The sequence below is a fragment of the Microcaecilia unicolor genome, chromosome 6, assembly GCF_901765095.1.
Source record: "Microcaecilia unicolor chromosome 6, aMicUni1.1, whole genome shotgun sequence".
Lineage (NCBI taxonomy): Eukaryota > Metazoa > Chordata > Amphibia > Gymnophiona > Siphonopidae > Microcaecilia > Microcaecilia unicolor.
In genome coordinates this window covers 255,639,332-255,659,391 of record NC_044036.1, presented here as the reverse complement: position 1 = coordinate 255,659,391, position 20,060 = coordinate 255,639,332, and the positions used below count along the sequence as shown (strand labels likewise).

General features: G+C 40.8%; 1 protein-coding gene across 1 annotated transcript in view; it reads right to left on the bottom strand.

Moving 5' to 3' along the window:
• The window catches only part of PAPPA (pappalysin 1), a 595,681-nt gene that overhangs the window by 315,034 nt on the left and 260,587 nt on the right, over positions 1 to 20,060 (bottom strand). Inside the window, exons 8-9 of the mRNA XM_030207548.1 lie at positions 8,521 to 8,649; positions 965 to 1,056 (exon numbers count right to left, since the gene is read on the bottom strand). Of these exons, the coding sequence (XP_030063408.1) occupies positions 965 to 1,056; positions 8,521 to 8,649 (221 nt within the window). The remainder of the gene's footprint in view (positions 1 to 964; positions 1,057 to 8,520; positions 8,650 to 20,060) is intronic.

Below are 20,060 nucleotides of genomic sequence, written 5' to 3'. Positions count from 1 at the left end.
AAAAAATGAACAATTAAAAAGAACACAGTAACAAATATCTCCTAAAAGAGATTTCAACAGAATATGGCCAAAGTCGCATTGGTCCTCCCAAAATTAATTCCAACTATTTATAACCATGATAAATCCCACAATTTAAACATACAATAGTCATAGTTAATCCCTATCTGTAAATACTTGATAATATAACCAATCTTTAATCTGCTTCATTCCATTTAACAAAATATTTTCTCCACTGAAACAAATTATGAGGAAATGTGTAATACAGATGTACCCTTATTTTGGGTTTTTACCACATAACATCAGGTGCGAGCTTAGACTTTTGTCAAGACTCACTACAATGTTATCAGGGTATGCCACAGGGTTTAACATATATGAATAAAAAAATATGGTTGGGAAGTCCACTGTATTTACAGTAAGACACAACCAATCATTTTAGTTTGAAATTCCACTGAATCCCATGTAAGCCTCCAGTCCCTTTGATACCAACTTACTGGGTGTCCTTCCATGTCTAAATTTTTTCCCTTTCCCTCATTGTGTTGAAAGTCCCTGCTAATCAAAGCAACCAGCCTTGAAACTGGAATCTGACTGGTAATTTGCACCTCAGAAAAGGGATTAGTAGAACCTTTGATCTTCAGTTATCTATTTGCATCTCAAAGGAGGTGTGACCTCAGCTGGTCCTGCTCCATTCTTCCATTAGCAGCAAAGACCATTTCCACAAAGATTGACAATGTCACAGAGACACTAAAACTAATTTTCCATCAACCCCTTTAAGATGGAAAGAAAAAGTGTACCTTACAAGGCTTCATTTTTTCCCTTGTCTACCACATTTGCAGTAACCTTGGCTGCTAGCCATCTGGCTAGCAGAGCAGGTTTTATTTAGTGGTGATGGGGGTAGGGATATTTATTCTCATCAAGAACACAAAGCCTGAATAATTATTCATGTACAGGAAGAGTCCAGACTTACCAATGCAATTGAAAGACATCTCCAGCTGGCAAAAGAGAGAGCAACCATCTCCATTTATTTTGTTCATGTCATCACAGTCTTCCCCTAAATCTCTGCAGAAAAGATAAATGTTGTTATATAAAACAAAAATCTTCCCCTTCAGAAAAGAGCTGGGCTTTAGTTAAGAACACACCCTCCTTCCATTAGACTTGTGGAATATATTTCATGGGAAGGAATAGTGCAAACATGAAGCCAATAAAATGAAAAATCATACTACATCTAAACTACTTTGTAAAGGGGGCTATAGTCCATCTTGTATCTCCCTTGCCCCAGACAGTGTTAACTAGCAAACTTCAGTCCTGTCAATCCACTGAAAATTCTAATTGAGGTTTCCCCCTGTAGGACTCTACATAAGTCTGAAATAATTTAGAATACCTAATATTTCTTTAAAAACTTTAACTAATAAACCATATAGGTTTTAAGATCAGGTACAATGTATTCTCCCCAAGAACAAACAAGAGACAGACACCATCATTGAATGGACCCTGGGCTGAAGCAGCACCTTTATAAACATTTGCTTTCTGAAATATTCTACTGAGCATGTGCAGGATGTCCTAATTCATGGTAGTCATGCTGCCCCCTTCCTGGTTAACTTTTTTTTTTATATATAGAGATCCTGATTACAATTTTTCTCAGTTGTGACATTTCACTGTTGGATCAGAGGCAAATGATTTTCAGTGGCTTCAATCAGTTAAAATAGGCTCCAACAGTGAGCCCTAGTAGAATACAAATTCTCTCACACAAATTTACACCTGCTCCAAAGGTGTAAATATATTTTATAAAGGACTTTTGTGGCTTTCCACATAGCATGTTTGCATCATTTTAAGACATAATCCCCCGGATTTTATATAGCGTGTCTGGGGATCTGTGCCAAAATCCAAGCATATTCTATAACAACATGCATAACTTAATTGGCATAACAAGATAACTAGCATTGATAATAGCTCTTAACAAGCAATAATGAGTACTAATTGGCACTAATTAGAATTAATTCGCACAAATCGCGAAGCGTATTCTATAATGCAGTGTGCCTAACTTCTAATGTGCGCAGGCAAGAAGGGGCATGGTTATGGGCGTTTCATGGGCGTTCTGAAATTTATGCGCATTATAGAAAATGGCATTGTGCCTAAATCTATGCGCCAGGATTTATACCACATTTTCATTGGTATAAAGGGATATGTGTAGTTTTAGGCACTAGGATGCCAACTAAGCATATTCTATATACTGTGCCTAACTCTACGAGGTGCTTATAGAATACACTTAGTCGGCATTGATATCTGCACCAATTTTTTAGGTGCCATATATAGAATCTTTTCCCAATATGCGTATAGTTTTATATGTCTGTTATTTGTTTTATATTAATTATATTTTTCTACAGATGTTTTAGTATTATTTATGTAATAACTAGCCATTAAGCCCATTAAAACGGGCGAGATTTGTGTTTTGCAAAATGTAATAATTTTCACCTCCATCCATCCATGTCCAGCAAACCTCCTCTCTCCCCTGCCCTCCCCTCCCCTGATCCATGTCCAGCAACCGTGCTCTCTCCCCTGGCCTCCCCCCGTCCACCAAACATGCTCTCTCCCCTGCCCTCTCCCCATATCCAGCAACCCTCCTCTTTCCCTTGGCCTCCCCCCCGTCCACCAACCCTGCTCTCTCCCCTGCCCTCCCCCCCATGTCCAGCAACCCTCCTCTCTCCCCTGCCCTCCCCCCATGTCCAGCAACCCTCATCTCTCCCCTGCTTTCCCCTCCATCGATCCATGTCCAGCAACCCTGCTCTCTCCCCTGCCCCCCCCATGTCCAGCAGCCCTCCTCTCTCCCCTGGCCTCAGCCTGTCCACCGACCCTCCTCTCTCCCCTGCCCTCCCCCCATGTCCAGCAACCCTCCTCTCTCCACTGCCCTCCCCTCCCCTCCATCGACCCATGTCCAGCAACCATGCTCTCTCCCCTGCCCTCCCCCCATGTCCAGCAGCCCTCCTCTCTGCCCTGCTCTCTCCCCATGTCCAGCAAACCTCCTTTCTCCCCCCTGCCCTCCCCCCATGTGCAGCTACCCTCCTTGCCGCTGCTCCCTCCCCCCTCCATGCCGGGCCCCCTGCACTGACATGAGAGCGCCTCTCACCTCCATGTGAAAGCGCTGCAGACAGCAGCAGATCGCTCTGCTGCTGCCTGCAGTGCTTCCACACGGAGGTGAGAGGCACTGTCATGTCAGTGCAGGGGGTCCGATACAGAGGGGGGGGGCGGGAGCAGCGGCGGCTACGACGTCGGGGATGGGGGCTGGAGGTTGGTGCACCAGCGATGTTGGTTCGTTTCAACTTTCCAGGCTCCAGCGGCAGGCAGCGTCCGACTCCGTTTCCCTCTCTGCTCCACCCTCTGACGTCATCACGTTTTGACACGAGGGCGGGACAGAGAGGGAAGTCTCTACTGCGCATTTGCGGGTGAGTCAGTCACTTGCCATTTATATGTTTTAATTTTATGATTTATGTTTTTAGATTTTGTTTTGACCTCTGATGCAGACATATGTTTATGCCGAAACACAGCTGTGTCAGGTCTTTCTGATGTTATCACTGCTGACAATAAAGAATCATCTGGTTCCTATATGCGCTTTTTGACTCCACGTTTTGTTCTATAAAAGACATGCCTACATCACAACGCCACCCTTGCTCTGTCTAAATTGTGCCTCCAGAAATGCCAATGCACAATCCTCATAAAAGTATGAATGCTCTTGTTAGACATTTTCTACATGTAAAAGATGCTTTACCGATGGAAAAAATGTAATAAATTACCCCCTTAATATCCTTCACCAACACTCAAGATTAAGGTTGCTATGCCTAGGTGCTCCACACATCATTTCTGGTTGCAACACCTATCAAAAGATATTTCCCAGGGATGTTTGTATCAGACAAGAGAAAAGGAACAAGCTCTATTGTTTGGGAAAGTCTAAACCAGCTACATTGGTACTGGCATCAAAGGGTCCAAGAATTGCATTGGATGCTAGAGATGAATCGGCATCAAAAAGCATAGTATCACTTCAATGCTGACAACTGATAACAGCCAGAAAAGCAGAACATTCTCTAATGCCTCCCATTCAATCAAAGCAAAGTATTCCACTTCATTGGTATCAAAACTGGGGGACATTGATGTGGAGCATCCAGCAAAAGCTAAGAAGCATCAACCTTAGAGCCCACCAATGTGTGTTACTGGGGACATGGAGAAGCTGGTTGTTCTGTTCTTATATACTTATGTTCTTATGCCCTTTCACTGAGGTTGTTCGCATGCAGTTTAAACCAGAGTATAGAACATCACTATGAGAAACTTGAACCAAAATATTATTTAATGCAGCAATCAAACAAGGAAAAAAAAACCCTTACAGTTCATATGTGATAGACAAGAGTTTTGCCTTGCAAACTGGGAGTCTGTTTTCCACCAGCTCTCTCTCCATGTAAGAGAGAAGCTGGGAGTAATTCAGCAACATGATAAGTAGTGATGCTGTTTATAAATTTACACTGGTAAAATCTTGAAGGGGGCCATACAGAAGAAAACAGCATAGGCAGTTTCAGTTTATGGTGGAGATATGCTGCAGGCTAATTCTTACAGACCCGATGAAGAGAGAAAAGGGGGCAAATAGGACAGCATGCACAGAGAACAAGGCAAGCCATTAAAAAGAGTCCTATAAGACACAGGGAGCTGAACATGTGATCTGAAAGAGCCTATTACCGGGAACTATAGGGTTACAGGGATTTGTAGCTCAAGGGCACAACATTATTTAAAGATACAGGTAATGTAATGTTGTACAGACAATGCCTAACATATATACGTAAACATCAAACAGTTTGCCTCCATGCAAATGGGGTCAGAACACTGGTGGCAGCCGTGTGTGCTCCTAAGCATCCCCACTAAGAGGGCCACTCACCCTTGAGAGAACCTGGGAGATTGTGTCAGTCTCCAAAGATCCATATCATGCTGTCAGTATACCTTAAATGAGCTAAGTGGATGTCACCTCTCCTCTTTCTCATGTTTCTTTGGTATTTGAACTATTTTAGGAGGAAATGTAGAGAAGTATCCAGGAAACATTGTACTGTTGTGTTTTTTAGAACTGGCATCAATAGCAATAGTGATGCTGATGGAAATTCAGATGACACTGGATACTCTAAATGCACCTGATAATTACATCCAATTAGTTTCCTGAGGATAAATGACATCAGTGCTAACTAAATTAGGGGTAGTATCTACATGCATTGGAGGAGGGGAGGCAGGGGTAGATGCTTGTCTAGTACACCATACTGCATCAGAGTTTAGGCTGCTAAAAAGGTGCAGACTTGGATCACTTCTCCAGTTCATGAGACTGATAAAGAGTCTATGGCTATGATTATGAATTTAAGGACTACTCTGATCAGGAGGAGTCAACTTCTCTCCACCACAGAAAAGGAGAAAGTAACCACCAAAGGACCTCTCCTGTGCTGATTTTATTAAGGGAATAGCAGAAGACATTCCTTCTCAGTTGTAGAAAGCGTTAGAATCCAAAACAAAATTACTGGATGTCCATCAATTTCTCCTCCTCCCTATGGAGATTGTGGTAGTGCCTGTCTATTTCGTCCTCCAGTATGCATAATCCAATTTAAGCTAAGACAAAACTGAAAAGGAATGAGTTTAAAAGTTTATGAATTTTTAAATAATCACTTTCTAACCTGAATGACTTCGAAATTTCATTCCATAAAACTGGGAAAATACAAGTAAAGGTAAAAGACCTCACACTAACAAACCTACAGCACATCACTGATGAAACAAAAAATAAACCATCACTAGCCAATTGAGGCTGGTACATTGGGACATACAGAAATAATCTGTTACCTAGCTAGGATGTGAACAATTAAATTCTTTAAATGTTAATCAGAGGATCCTAAATCTTACCCTATAGTTAACTGGTAGCCAGTGAAGCTCACGCACAACCAGAGAAATCTGCACACTGGCTCTTGAGCAGGTATAAATGTCTGCATCTAAATTATTTTAGTACACATAAATTAGGCTATTTCATAATCACATAAGCTCAGCAGAGCACATCAGAAAGCTCTCCAGGCTACTGTTCCTGCCTGAGGTTCATCTGATGACATCATCCACTTGAGAGGCCTGCTATGTATTTATTAAGGGCTCCTTTTACAAAGCAGCGCTATAGATTAGTGTGCGCTGAATGCGAAGAAGCCCATTCAATTCCCAATTCCCAAGGGCTTCTTTGTATTCAACACACGCTAATTGGTTGCACCGCTTTGTAAAAGGAGCCCTTATTTATTTTGCAAAATTTGTTATACTGCCTTAAAATCAAAAATATCTCATCAGTTTCCAATAAAAATAATTATAGAAACAAACACCCAAACAAACACATATTTATACAAGAACTAAAAGGAAAGGAAATGTTAATTGCACAACAATTCATATTCATAAAACAATGCACTAAAAACTGAGACATATTAGGTGACCCAATTGGACTGCCCAAAGAAAAAAAACAACAAAAGTTTAATTTAAAAAAAATCTTTTTTAAATCGTGGAGTAAAAGATTCCATTCTCAGTTCGTGTGGGACTATATTCCACAATGCTGGAGATACTGTACTAAAATATACTAAATGCAGACCTGCTTGAGGAACATAGCCAAAATTTGGAGCATGACGGAACAATTAAATAGTTAGCCTGTGAGGACCGAAGTTGGCAGAGGAAAATATGACACCAATAAAAGGTGTAAATATTGAGGAACACCCATATAATATACCTGATGGGTCAGTATCAGAATATTATATCTTATTCATGCCAATACTAGTAACCAATGTTCTTGTAGAACACCTGTTACTAGTAAGCAACGTTGATTTCTCAACACCTTTTTAATACTTTTTATTTTGAACAAATGCTATGAGGACAATTATCAGGCTGCTTCAATAGCTGCAAAGTTCATATATACATTTTACCTAAGGATTTTGCATTAGTTTTCAAGTGAAAGAAATTGCATATGTTCTCTTTGAAAATCACCTAAGTAAAATACCTGCAAACATGGGCACCAGCTGTTTCAGCAGGTACTTTTTCCAAAAGAAACAACATTCGCAGTTTTGGAAAGAATTACAAAGCAAGATGTGTTCTTACAACCTGTTTCAACTGTGCCTTCAAGAATAATATAATCAGGGTAATTCTATAAAGATTCTCACAGATTTTGGCAGCAAGTACATAATACATAAATGATGGTTTCTAGTCATTTACATGCATATGTGAACACATACATTTATAAATGACAGAATAGTGTGTAGACAGATTATTGTATGCATACACCTTCTTTCAATGATGTGTAATTGCAGGTGGCTATTCATATGGGTGGAGTCTGGGAAGTGTGGGTAGGGCACACAAATGTAAAATTATATAATACTATAATTTAGGTACATACCTCCCCAATATAGACATGAGCATGTTTATTAGCTCTATGGCTTATGTAAGTCCTTGCACAAAGAAATATATGTACATATTTACCTGGTTATCCTTGTAGTCTTCAAAGAAGAACAACCAAAATGATAAAGGGGTTGGAGCTCCTCCCGTATGAAGAAAGGCTAAAGAGGTTAGGGCTCCTCAGCATGGTAAAGAGATGGCTTAGGGGGATATGATTGAGGTCTACAAAATTCTGAGTGGTATAGAATGAGTAGAAGTGCCGTTCCTGCCAGGTTAAATGTTTTTGAATATAAGGGGCATATCTTTTCTATTGATGTGCAGCTACCTATACCAATTGAACCAGATGGATGAGGGGAGATATGACTGAGGTCTACAAAATTCTGAGTGTTGTAGAACAAGATTTTTTACTCGTTCCAAAAAATACAAATACTAGGGGACACTCAATGAAATTACATGGAAATACTTTTAAAACAATTAGGAGGAAATATTTTTTCACTCAATGAATAGTTAAACTCTGGAACTCATTGTCAGAGGATGTAGTAACAGGAGTTAACGTATCTGGGTTTAAGAAAGATTTGGGCAAGTTCCTGGAGGAAAAGTCCATAGTCTGTTATTGAGATGGATGTTGGGGAAGCCATTGCTTGCTCTGGGATTGGTAGCATGGAATGTTGCTACTATTTGGGTTTCTGCCAAGGACTTGTGACAAGGATTGGCCACTGTTGGAAACAGGATACTGGGCTAGATGGACCATTGGTCTGATCCGGTATGGCATGTTCTTACGTAAGTAGGTCCCTATTTTTCTTAATAGAACAGGCTCTAAATAGGAATGTTCATGGAACCTTAAAACAGATGCTCTCTTATAGAATTGCCCTTAATAGACGTTAAATAACATGTGTTGTTCAACATTATGCATACTTTTGCCCACAGGAAGGATGGGCAATTTTCAAACAACCCATTTCCACAAGTGAAACCCCACAGAAATGGCTTTGAAAACTGCATCCCTCTTTTGGGGCTAGATTTAAGTTTTACAAATGGAAAATATTTTTGAAGTAGAGAATTCATCAGCTTTATATATTTAAATCTTTGTCTTTTTTTACGTACTTCTGGATAATTCCATCTCCGCAGTATCCATTTCCATGCCTATAGATGAGAACTGGTGAAGGCTCACTTTCTTCCTTTCCAGAAATAGTGACCACATGGTACTTGTACACATTACCATGAATCAGGTCCCTGTAAATATCAAAAGGCAAGAAAAAAAAAAAAGAAATGGTCATAGAGGAAAGACAGAAAGAAAACACATAGAAGGCAGTTCTATAAATTGGTGCCTAGAGAGTCATAAAAAACAAAAAAGACAAAGTAACCCCTTTGCAAAACTAAATGTTTTTCCTCAACTAGAGATATGTTCCACTTACATTCAACAAGGATGGCATTATTTCACAGGCTCCTATGTGCACTAAGCACTATTCCATAAGGTAGCATCTAAGTGCCACTGGGGTCTGATATTCAGACTGTGGGAGTTAGACCGGGTAACTTCCGCAGTTGGTGCTAACCCCGGATATTCAATGCTGGGTCATTTCTGGGACCAGCATTGAATATTCAGGTTATTTTTGGCTGGTTTGAAGATAACTGGCTAAGTCGATAATCAGACGTAGCCAGTTATCCTCAAACAGGCCAAAGATATTCCAGGGTTTGACATGGCCAAATATGGCCGCTATATCCGCTTTACAAATTGGCGGATAGCCGTTATATAGCGCGATGTAACTGGCTACCCTCTAGAAGCTAACTGGGGCTATTCAGTGGGGGATGGCCAGATATCCCCTGCTGAATATCGGTGGATAGCCGGTTAAGCGCTATTTAACAGGTCAACAGCCATTCTGACTGGTTAAATAGCTCTGAATATTGGGCGGATTGTGCCTCACTGCAAGGGGGCATACACATAGATGGAGTATGGGTATGTTTCTCAGTTATGTGATAGTTTACAGAATGTTATACATATGTCACTTGGGTACACTTATGTGTGCCAACTGATGCCTGCCATTGACATTGCATAAGAGGGCACACCAAAAAATGTGCACACCAATGCCAACTTCTGCTACTATTCTGTACTAGAATTAGTGCTAAGCCCACTGCATTGAGGTGCATAAATTATACAATTGTCATATTAATGTGCAGCAGGTTTGATATATGAATAGTTGTATTGCATTGTGTACCTCTGGAAAAACAAAAATATTTCTTTGGTGGTCTACTCCATATTCCAACCCTCCATCATGGTATTCACTGCTAGTAGCATTCCTCAGGTTTTCAAAGTGATATGGGAAGATACCAAATTAAGCTGCCAGCCAAGAGAGGGGAAAGAAAAAGTATCTGGAATCCACTCTAGAATCTGTTTGTCTCATGGGTGCTATTACATTTCACAGATAAAGTATCCAAACCCAGAGTGCTTAGCTCATCCTATTTCTTATTAGAAAATAAGTTCACCCAACCTGAATGCATGCACTTTACTTATTTAAACTATCTTAACATGATGCTTCACAGTTATTCTGTACTATAGAGCTATCTTATACTCTTATTAATCCCTTTAACTCCAGTTTCAGTGTACGCCGCCTATATTTCAAAAGGATCAACATAATTCTTTCTTTGGGAAAAGTAACAATAACAATTATAAATTCAGAGGTATTAATGAATAATTTGATTCTTGAAGGGATTATTTGATATCACATAAAAAATATCCAAACAGTGGCATAAATTCCCACCAAAACAGCCCTTGCAGTGCAGGAGGGAGAGGAAGAAGGGGGATTACTTGCAGCCACCTTCCACTTACAGAGAGATGTATCCCTGTTCTGGAGGCCCTTTCCACAGTGTCTCTTGAGATTCCTTAATTTGAATGTATGCAGCTACATAGAAAATACTGTATGGATTGAGGATAGGCTCAGAAAGAACATAGAGGAGGGGAGTAGATAATGAAAAAAATACAGTCAAAATTAGAGGACAGTAAAGTAAAAAGAAAGAAAATGGCTGACTTTGGGAGAGAACATATTAGCACATTTGAAAATGCAGAGAGGCAGAACTCTGGATGGAAAGACTGGCTATCGGACCAAATCAGGGGTTCTCAACCCAGTCCTTGGGACACATTCAGTCAGTCAGGTTTTCAGGATATCCACAATGAATATGCATGAGAAAAATGTGCATGGACTACCTCCATTGTATGCAACTCTATCTCATGCATATTTATTGTAGCTATCCTGAAAACCTCACTTGCTAGATGTGTCCTGAGCAGGGCCGGTCTTAGGCAGGGGCGACAGGAGCAGTCGCACAGGGCCTCGCGCTCCCAAGGATCCCGCGCTTCCGATCCCAATAAATAATACCAGAAAATATAAGTACAAAATATATCCCCATGCAGGGAAAACAGTCAAACAGTAGGTAGGACTGGAAGTGGCATCTTCCAGCTTTAAATTGACCCCACTTTCTTTCTTCATTGGGTAAACAAAGAGTATTCACCATAAATCTTAAATAAAAAAAAAAACATTGGGGAAAAAAAATCCTTGTCATTTGGGGTTGGGGTTTGGGCAAGGGGCAGGGCTAGGCAAAGGGTCAGGGGGGCCCCACAGAATTGGCCTGCACAGGGCCCCACAATTACTAAGACCAGCCCTGGTCCTGAGGACTGAGTTAAGAACCCCTGGAAAAAATAAAAGATTTTAGATAGATAGATAGATAGATAGATAGATAGATAGATAGATAGATAGATAGATAGATAGATAGATAGATAGATATTAAAAAAGATGTAAATAACATTGGATATTTGAGCCCATATAGGGAAAGGGCTAATAATTTGAATCTACATGACAGGAAGTAGTTATGGATTAGAATAACTATCACGGCATCTAGAACTGGGTGTTAGTATAAACATGTGTGACACTATGAAGTGCCTTGTAAACCACACTGATGATAGAAGTTGTTGTAGATACAGCAGAGTTGACTGCTGTCCTTCTAAGTATGTGTTTGTTTAACCCAGTCACCTGCCTCTTAAGTGGAGAGAAAATTTCAGCTGCAGATTCCCTCTCACATGTGGAAAAAATCACAACAGACAACATTTGAAATTGAATGATAGGATGAGGAGCAATCACAGACCCAAGTCAGTCTTCAGGTAAAGCTTGCCTGTAATATTCATGGGGGGGGGGGGGGCTTTTAAAAGGCCGCACTAACATTTTTAGCTTGCGATAAAAATCAGCTGGTGGTAAATGCTGAGACGCCCTAGGTTTTTATTAGGTCTAAAATTTGATACTTCTGCTAGTGTTGTATTTCCTATAAAATCTAAATCCATGGCAAACAATCCCATAAAGTGTGATCATTCTACCCATCATGTCAAGCTGGGGAGGAATCTGGAGGGCAAAACCAATATAATCCTTTCCCAGATAGAAGTACCTTCAACAAGTACTTGTCAACAAAACAGTTACTGCAAGAATTAGAAAATGAATGATATAAAAACAAAACTTAAAGAGTTGTATATGTGTTTGCATGTCAAGTGGTATTTAGATGGCAACTCAGGCTGCATCAGCTAAGGCCAGTGCTGGGCTGACTTGAATGCTTGTATGGTCTGAGTCCTGCATATGGTGATCCGGTTTAGGATGGGCTGGAGACAGTTTTGAAGGAAATTCCAGTGGTTTGGATCTTGAGGACAGTGCCGGGTAGACTTTTATGATTTTTGTCCTGCAAATGGCAAGACAGATTTGGATAGGCTGGAGTGATCTTTGATAGCAACTCCAGTAGTTGGAACATAAGGACAGAGCCGGGCAGATTTCTATAGTCTATGTCCCAGAAACACCAAAGAAAGACCATGATCAAGTATATAATATCACATTCATTGTTGATTTAAATCTTAAACTGATAATGAATGTGACTATTGAGCAGACTAGGTGGACCATTCAGGTCTTTATCTGCTGTCACTTATTATGGGGGTCTTTTACTAAAGATTAGCTCAAGTTATCTGCAGCAGGGCCCATTTTATTCCTATGGACCCTGCTGCAGATAACTCAAGCTAATCTTTAGTAAAAGACCCCCTATGTTACTATCAGGCTTGTTTTCAAAAGAGAAGGGCGCCTATCTTTCGACACAAATCGGGAGATGGGCGTCCTTCTCTCAGGGTTGCCCAAATCAGCATAATTGAAAGCTGATTTTGGGCGTCCCCAACTGATTCCCGTCGTGGGGATGACCAAAGTTCCTGGAGGCGTGTTGGAGGCATAGCGAAGGTGGGACTGGGGTGTGCCTAACAGATGGGCATCCTCGAGCGATAATGGAAAAAAGAAGGGCATCCCTGACAAGCAGTTGGCAGACTTTACTTGGTCCATTTTTTCTTACGACCAAGCCTCAAAAAAGTACCGAACTGACCAGATGACCACCGGAGGGAATCGGGGATGACCTCCCCTGACTCCTTCAGTGGTGACTAACCCTCTCCCACCCTGAAAAAAACAACTTTAAAAACTTTTTTTGTCAGCCTCAAATATCATACTCAGGTCCATCGCAGCAGTATGCAGGTCCCTGGGGGGGAGGTGTGTGTGTGTGTCAGCGGAGGCATAGCGAAGGTGTGGACGTCCTTCTTTCAAACATTTTGGACGTCCTGAACTGCCCCCCCCCCCCCCAGGGACAGCCAAATTTCAAGAGGCGTGGCCTAGTGGTTAGAGCACTGCTGTTGCAATCCAGAGGTGGCTGGTTCAAATTCCACTGCCGCTACTTGTAATGCAAAATCCAAATCTCTACTATAATAAAAAGCACCTCCAATGTTCTGAAGCTTACTCCGTGGCTTCACTGAAGTGAAGGGTTTGTAAGGTTCGTCAGATTCGTGAATCTGTAACCATCTCTCTCAGCCCTGCCCTCGCACCTCTGATAAGTCCGCCACCTCGACGTCATCACGTTTCGACGTCTGCGAATACCCTCATTCATCCCTCCATTCCTTTGGATCCCATCTCTAATCGTCTCATTCTCCTTCCTCTATACATACAACCCGCACCATCTCCAAAACCCTCATTCACAAACTGCATCCCCTCCAATCACCTCATTCTTCTTCAGGTATTTACTCTCTGTGCTCTCCTTCCCAGACATTCTCTCATTCTCTCAGTCATTTTCTTCCCTCATGAACCCCTCACTCACTCACCCTCTGCTCCCCAGACACTTCCTGCCACTATCTCCACCTCCACATTCCTCCAGTCACTTTTGTTCTTGACCTTCTCTGATGCTACCACCAATAGCACTAACCCTTCCCAACACCATCAGTGACAACCCCCCACCTCTTCATTTCAGGCCTTGAAAAAGGGCAGCAGACATCAGGCCACAACCTCCTCATCTCCTACCTGGAGCCCAGAATTTTCACTTTGTACACATGCACAAAGCACGATATTTTGTTATGACACAACACATTAGATGGTCCCTATTCTGCTTCAAGGCCATAAGCCAGTGCTTCTCAACACAGTTCTTGAGGAACACCCAGCCAGGATATCCACAATGAATACTCATGAGATAGATTTGGATGCACTGCCTCTTTGGTATGGATATCCTGAAAACCAGACTGGCTGGGTGTACCCTGAGGACTGGGTTAAGAACCACTATCTGTGTGAAAGGGCAGTGGTGGTGGTGGGGGTGGAAATATCCCCACTGCCACCACTACATGATAAGCCCGCACAGACCTACCTCAGTAATTCTGCAGCAATCATGCAAGAACAGCCAGTCCTAGCTGCAGTACCTCTAGATGGAGTCCCTGGATATTTCAGTCATAGAACTCACTTACCTAAAATTGTGTGTCTTGGTAAATCAGCTTCATAATTAGTTTAATTTGACAGATAACACCTATACAACTGAAATAATGTGGCTACAGGATAAATTCTTCATTGTTGTTGCTATCTTACACTATTATTGCTGCTACACAATAAAAATGGTAGAGTGCTTTTCAACCGTGAACATCGTTGCCTGGTTTGTCTTCTTGTAATATTGGGAGAGGGTTCATGTTGAAACTCCATGACTCATCTGGTCTATTTAGTACAGTTGTTTATAAGTACAGAATGTGCTATGGGGAAAAGAAAGGGCTGTACTTTTTTTTTTTTTTTTTTTTTTTAGAGAGAGGATCTGCTATTTAGACAACATTGTTAGCAGAGTCCAAGAGGCATTAGTCAAGAGACAGATTTGGGAATTTGTCACCTGTTTCTTTCCACTACCATTCCAATGCATTTTGGTACTTTTAGCTCTCTCTTTTTATAAGCAGAAAATCAAGGAATGTATTGGGTCTCATGGTGCATTCATTCCCAGTTTCTAACCACAGCGTTTTTGTTTCAAAATTTCATGCCACTACTCTGTCCCTAATTTAAGGAAATTTTACTTACTAGTGTCTCAAAACATTAGCCATTGTGGTCAATAAAATGCATTTTGTGGAAGTAAGGAGAAATACAAATCTGAAAGAAAATCCATGTAAGATCAATATTATTTAGAACCATACTGAAACCTGAGCTAAAGCATTAGTTGCCAGGAAAAGGAGAGTTTTCAGGAGCGTTTGAGATGTCACAGGTTCTGAAAACAGATGTACTACAGCTTCTTTTTATGGGGATCCAATAAAATGCATCATAATCTACAATGGCTCTAGTTTTCATGAGGATTAATACACGTATCTCATGCTTCCACTGAACCTTTGGCTCTCCAGCTTCATATTGACACCATATCCTTGAAATTCCTTTTCTATGGAAAAATGTCCTTTCCTCAGACTTATTGAAGCCCATCAAATGTTCAACTAGTTCATATCTCCCCTCTCTCCATTTCCTATCATTCTCCCCTGCATGTATATTATCATTGTATTGATTCTTTCTTTGTAGGGTTTGTGGTGCAGGACTTACAATATTTTAATATCTCTTTCTTTGGGAAGGTATGGTCTTTGGAAAATAATACAATATTCAAATAGTAAGTTCTCACTATTGAGCGAAAAACAGGCAATTAGCTTATTTTTCTGGCCAAAAATACTTATGTAACTAACATACAGTTATCCTTGCTGCAATATTGGTCTTTATCTGCCAACAGCTACAATGTTATTATGAATCTCAGCTTTATTAAAAACTAGTAAAAAAGGCCCATTTCGTACAGAAATGAAACGGGCGCTAGCAAAGTTTTCCTGGGAGTGTGTATGTTTGAGAGAGTGAGTGTGTGAGAGAGTGAATGTGCGCGCGTGTGTGTGTGTGTGTGTGACAGAGGGAGAGTGAGACTGGGTGCGAGTGTGTGTGTGAGAATGAGAGTATGTGCCAGGGTCTCCCCCCCCCCCCGGTCTGTCTCCCAGTTGCAGTTGCAGGGGGGTTCCCCCGTCCCTTTCTCCCAGTTGCAGGGTCCCCCCTCCCAGTTGCAGGGTCTGTCTGTGTCCCCTCTCCTTTTGTCCTCAATTTAAAAACGACAATGTGAAGCAGCAGCTCCTAGGTTTGCTTGTTTGTGAGTGTATAGCAATGATGGCTGCGTGGGGGAGTTGAAACAGAGATTAACCAATGGGCTTCCTTGCTTACCGTACACTTGCTTGGGTCACTTCCACTCCTGTGTATTAAACGTCCTGAAGCATGTCATAGGTTTGCTTCTTTTGTTTTCAGTGAATGGGATGACGGCTGCGCTGGAGTCGTAGCCAGTGGTGTTTTCTCCCCTCCCCCCCCGCCCCGCTCCGCTTCCGAGTCGCCAGTGGTCCTCGACCCCGAGCCCTCACCCGCCTCCTCCACATTGGACACTCACCGCAGCCATTTGCTCGCCGTGTTGCCGCCCTCCCTCTTCGTCCTGTGCGAGAGTGTGAACCTGGCCTCTCTCCTGCTTTCGGCTACTGATTGGCTCCTTGAATGTGCTCCGCCCTGAACGTCATTACTTTTGACGCGAGGGCGGGGCCCACATCTGCTGCTACAGAGCTTCGAACAAACGAACTGGCTTCATTGACGTCAGTGGTCAATGGAACGTTGAGAGTGCTTTTTATGTCCAGATGGGGCGTGGCCTAGGGCGCAGATGGGCGTGGCTGAGTGCGGGAGTCCGAATAGCCTAGGTCAGGAGCCACAGTTGGAGAGAGGTGAGCTTCAGAATGTCTGAGGGGGATTTTATTTATATAGATATTTTCCCTTCATAATCTTACTCTTTGATTAGGACATTGGATTCTGGGTAAAGAACTGCTTCCGGGTCAAACATAAATGCAAGGAAGAGCCCCAAGATAAAACAAACAATGCAAAAAAACTACAAAACTCCCTAATTTAGCCATCTGACATGAATTTCAGCAAGGACAAAACACATTTTTAAATAGCTTTTCCCTGTTACTTAACTCTTAAAAGGAACAACATTCAGGACAAGTGTCTGCTTCCAGGACAAGTCTCCAGCAAATGCTATGTAATTTACCATCTTCTTATTACAATGAAAAATGAAAATTTCTTAAAAATATAAAGTTTGAAAGTTGAGTTAAATCTGCCTGAAAATACCATGGTAAAAGACCAATTCTCTTACATGAAAGAAAAAAAAGATTCCCTCCAGTTAAAAAATGTATAGGTCACATTACATTTTTTGATGGAAAAAATAAATTATACTGGGCTTCTTTAGGATTTATGAAAATATCAGATCACAGCAAGAGTTTGATGTTAGGGACTATTGTTGAATTCTTTTTAAGAAAAGATTGAAAGACCTGTGTTCAAGAGCATAAGGTTTAGTTTTATTGTCTTCAGATTAAATATACCCAAGTGTCACTCTTGGAGGATATGAGCCATGATCTGAGAATGGTCCGGTTTTGGCCTTATGACTGAGACTGAGAACCTGCATATCAAGAAGGGATATCAGGGTACTGAAATGCTCTCCTACTTGACCCCAAAGCAGGAGGTTTAATGTTCCTGGCAAGTAAAAATAAAAAAAAAACATAGTTGAAGAGCAGAGATTATTTCAGAAACAATTTACATTTCTCACTGGAATTTCCATCTGCACAACGGAGTCCTGCTCTGTTTCTTCAAGCTGATAGCTACCATGCCACCAACAGTATTCAGAAACAGATCCTGGCTTTGAAAATGCTTAGACACATTTTGTGTTGAAACATGCTTTCCCTGCCTGAGCATTTTTCTAGACAACAGAACATTGCCTTTGCCACTGTGTGAAAGCAGTGAATTACTGAGGTGCCATATACTGCAAGCACTGCGATCATATCCTTTCTCTTCAAATGCAGGCTATGAGCTATTGCATTCAGCTCCCATATGTAATTAGGAATAGTGCCTTTCAGCTTTGGTTGGCATTACTCTCACTGCAATTAAGCTATACAGCTGCTGAAGGAGAGCACTGATGGACTCCACTGGGAATTTCTCTACTATCTTGCTTCCAGTAGTTCTCATTTCAGTTGGCTTAAGGTGATTTTAGGACATGAATCCAGCCTCCTCCTTTCTTCATAACTGCAATTCACAAAGATGACTGTTTTCTTTTTTTAATAAAAATTTTTCAGGGGATTAAAAAAGAAAAAAAGAAACTTAAAACAGAGAATTCCTGATTAAATGTGAAGTGTAGAGAAAGGAGGAGAGATTTTTGCAAGCAATGAACAGTGATGACAGTCCTCAAGCTTTGTATCTGTCTGTCAATTCAGCTGCTCCCAAATCTGAGGTTCCTTGGATATGTTCAATGGACAGGCAGGTGCAAACAAAAAGAGTCCATCCTCCTTCTTGATGCAACTTTCTGCCCATTCTTTGCCAAAATCCTGCTAGGAAAGACAGGCCATTATCTCAACAAGGAGTAGCTTTCTGACAGTTACTTTTCTCAGTGCAACCAAAAATATCAAAAGACTAGCCTCCCCTCCCCCTATTTTACAAAGCCGCATGGTAATGCTGACATAGCCCATTCACTTTGAATGGACTGTGTCAGCATTACCACACTAGCAGTCATTAGTGCAGCTTTGTAAAAGGTGGTGGGGTAAATTATACACCATAACCCAAATAATTTACTGTTGGATACATGATGACAAGCTAGACACATTAACCTCCTGAGAGCTAACTATATTATATTATAAATTGGGTTTCTGATCTGGGGTTTTAAATAAAACATTGATAAAACATTTCTGATAAACATCAGAAAAACATCGCTTCCTCTAGTATACTCTTGCTCCTCTGTTGGAGTCTCTTGTATCCTCTATTGAGTTTCTGTTCTCTTTCTGCAGTGATGATTCCTAATATAGGTTACAACAAAGCTCCTGTTGAATAACTGGAATAGGGATGAATCCAATATTTGTAAATTGACTAATCACAAGACAAGTTTGTCCAAATTCATCCAGAGTAAAAGGTACTCAATAGGCAAAAAAGCTCTATAAAAGAACTTCTTGCAGACGAGCATTTATCAAAGACAACAGCAGAGAAAAGTAATGGGGTGGAGGTGGGGAGATAAATCTTATTAGGTTTAAACCTAAATACCTTGCTAAAGTTTTGCTTTCATTAAAGCTTGGTTATATAGTACCTGTAGGTATGTAATATTTATTTAGTAATTTACTTATTTATTTATTTATTCATTCATAGATAATAATATCAATTACAAGTACATACTTCCCCAAAAACTCAGAAAGAAACAAATGCAACAAGAAACTTACGAGGTAACAAAAGTTCTTTATATGAAAAAAAAGAGGAGGGTGCACTATAAATCAATGGGCAAATTAAGAAGAAAATAAAATAAGGTAAAGACCCTAACTGAACTAGGCTCCAAATATTTCTTCATGGCCTATACAAAATTAAGTCCCCATGGAGATCTTCTTTAATTCCATGAAGGCTTTCAGTTGTTGTGGATCAACCCTCCCCCCACCCCCCAAACAAACCATATTTTAAACCCAGGTACTTCACAATATATTTGCATGGGTAATCAAGCAAAAACGAGGCATCCAAACTGCGTGTGTCTTCTCTCTCTCAAGTTCAAAACGTTTTTCGCCTATCCTGAGTGAACTTAGGGCCCTGTTTAGAAAGGCGCGTTACCATTTTTAGCGTGCACTAAAAATTAGCACATGCTAACCATGTAGATGCCCGTAGGAATATTACGGGCATCTACACGGTTAGCGTGTGCTAATTTTTAGCATGTGTTAAAAACGCTAGTGCGCCTTTGTGAACAGGGCCCTTAGTCACATCAAGATAGGCCCACACCCTCTGACCACAGAAAGGTTCTTGAGAATTATGAAAAAAACAATTTAATCATGGCATTTAAGTCCTGCTCAGAAACAAAGGAGACCAAAAGTGTGACACAGTCTTGCACCTCAGACAATGAATCTTCTAATATTGTTGATAAATTCTGCAGATGACGTAGAGTGTACCTTCCAAGTTTTCTGGGGAGGTCCCTGCACTCCTGAGGAAACTGGAAAATAATATACTTTCTTCAGAGGAAAGTGTTTGAGGTACACTGCAACTCTCCATTAAATATTTCTTGAAGAAGTCCACAGGTGAAAATTCAGAAACAGTAAATTCAGCTTTCTGTTAAAGTTCTAAATTCATTCTAGTTTGGACTGAATCAATACACTATCTTTAACTATAGCTGTTGTTGTACCTTTTAACTCTTTAATATTAGTACTAGTTTGTTCTATATGAGTTTTGTTCTTGCTTAGTATTTTCCAAAGATAAGGATAATTCATCCACCTTATTTACAAGGAGCAAAGTCTCTTG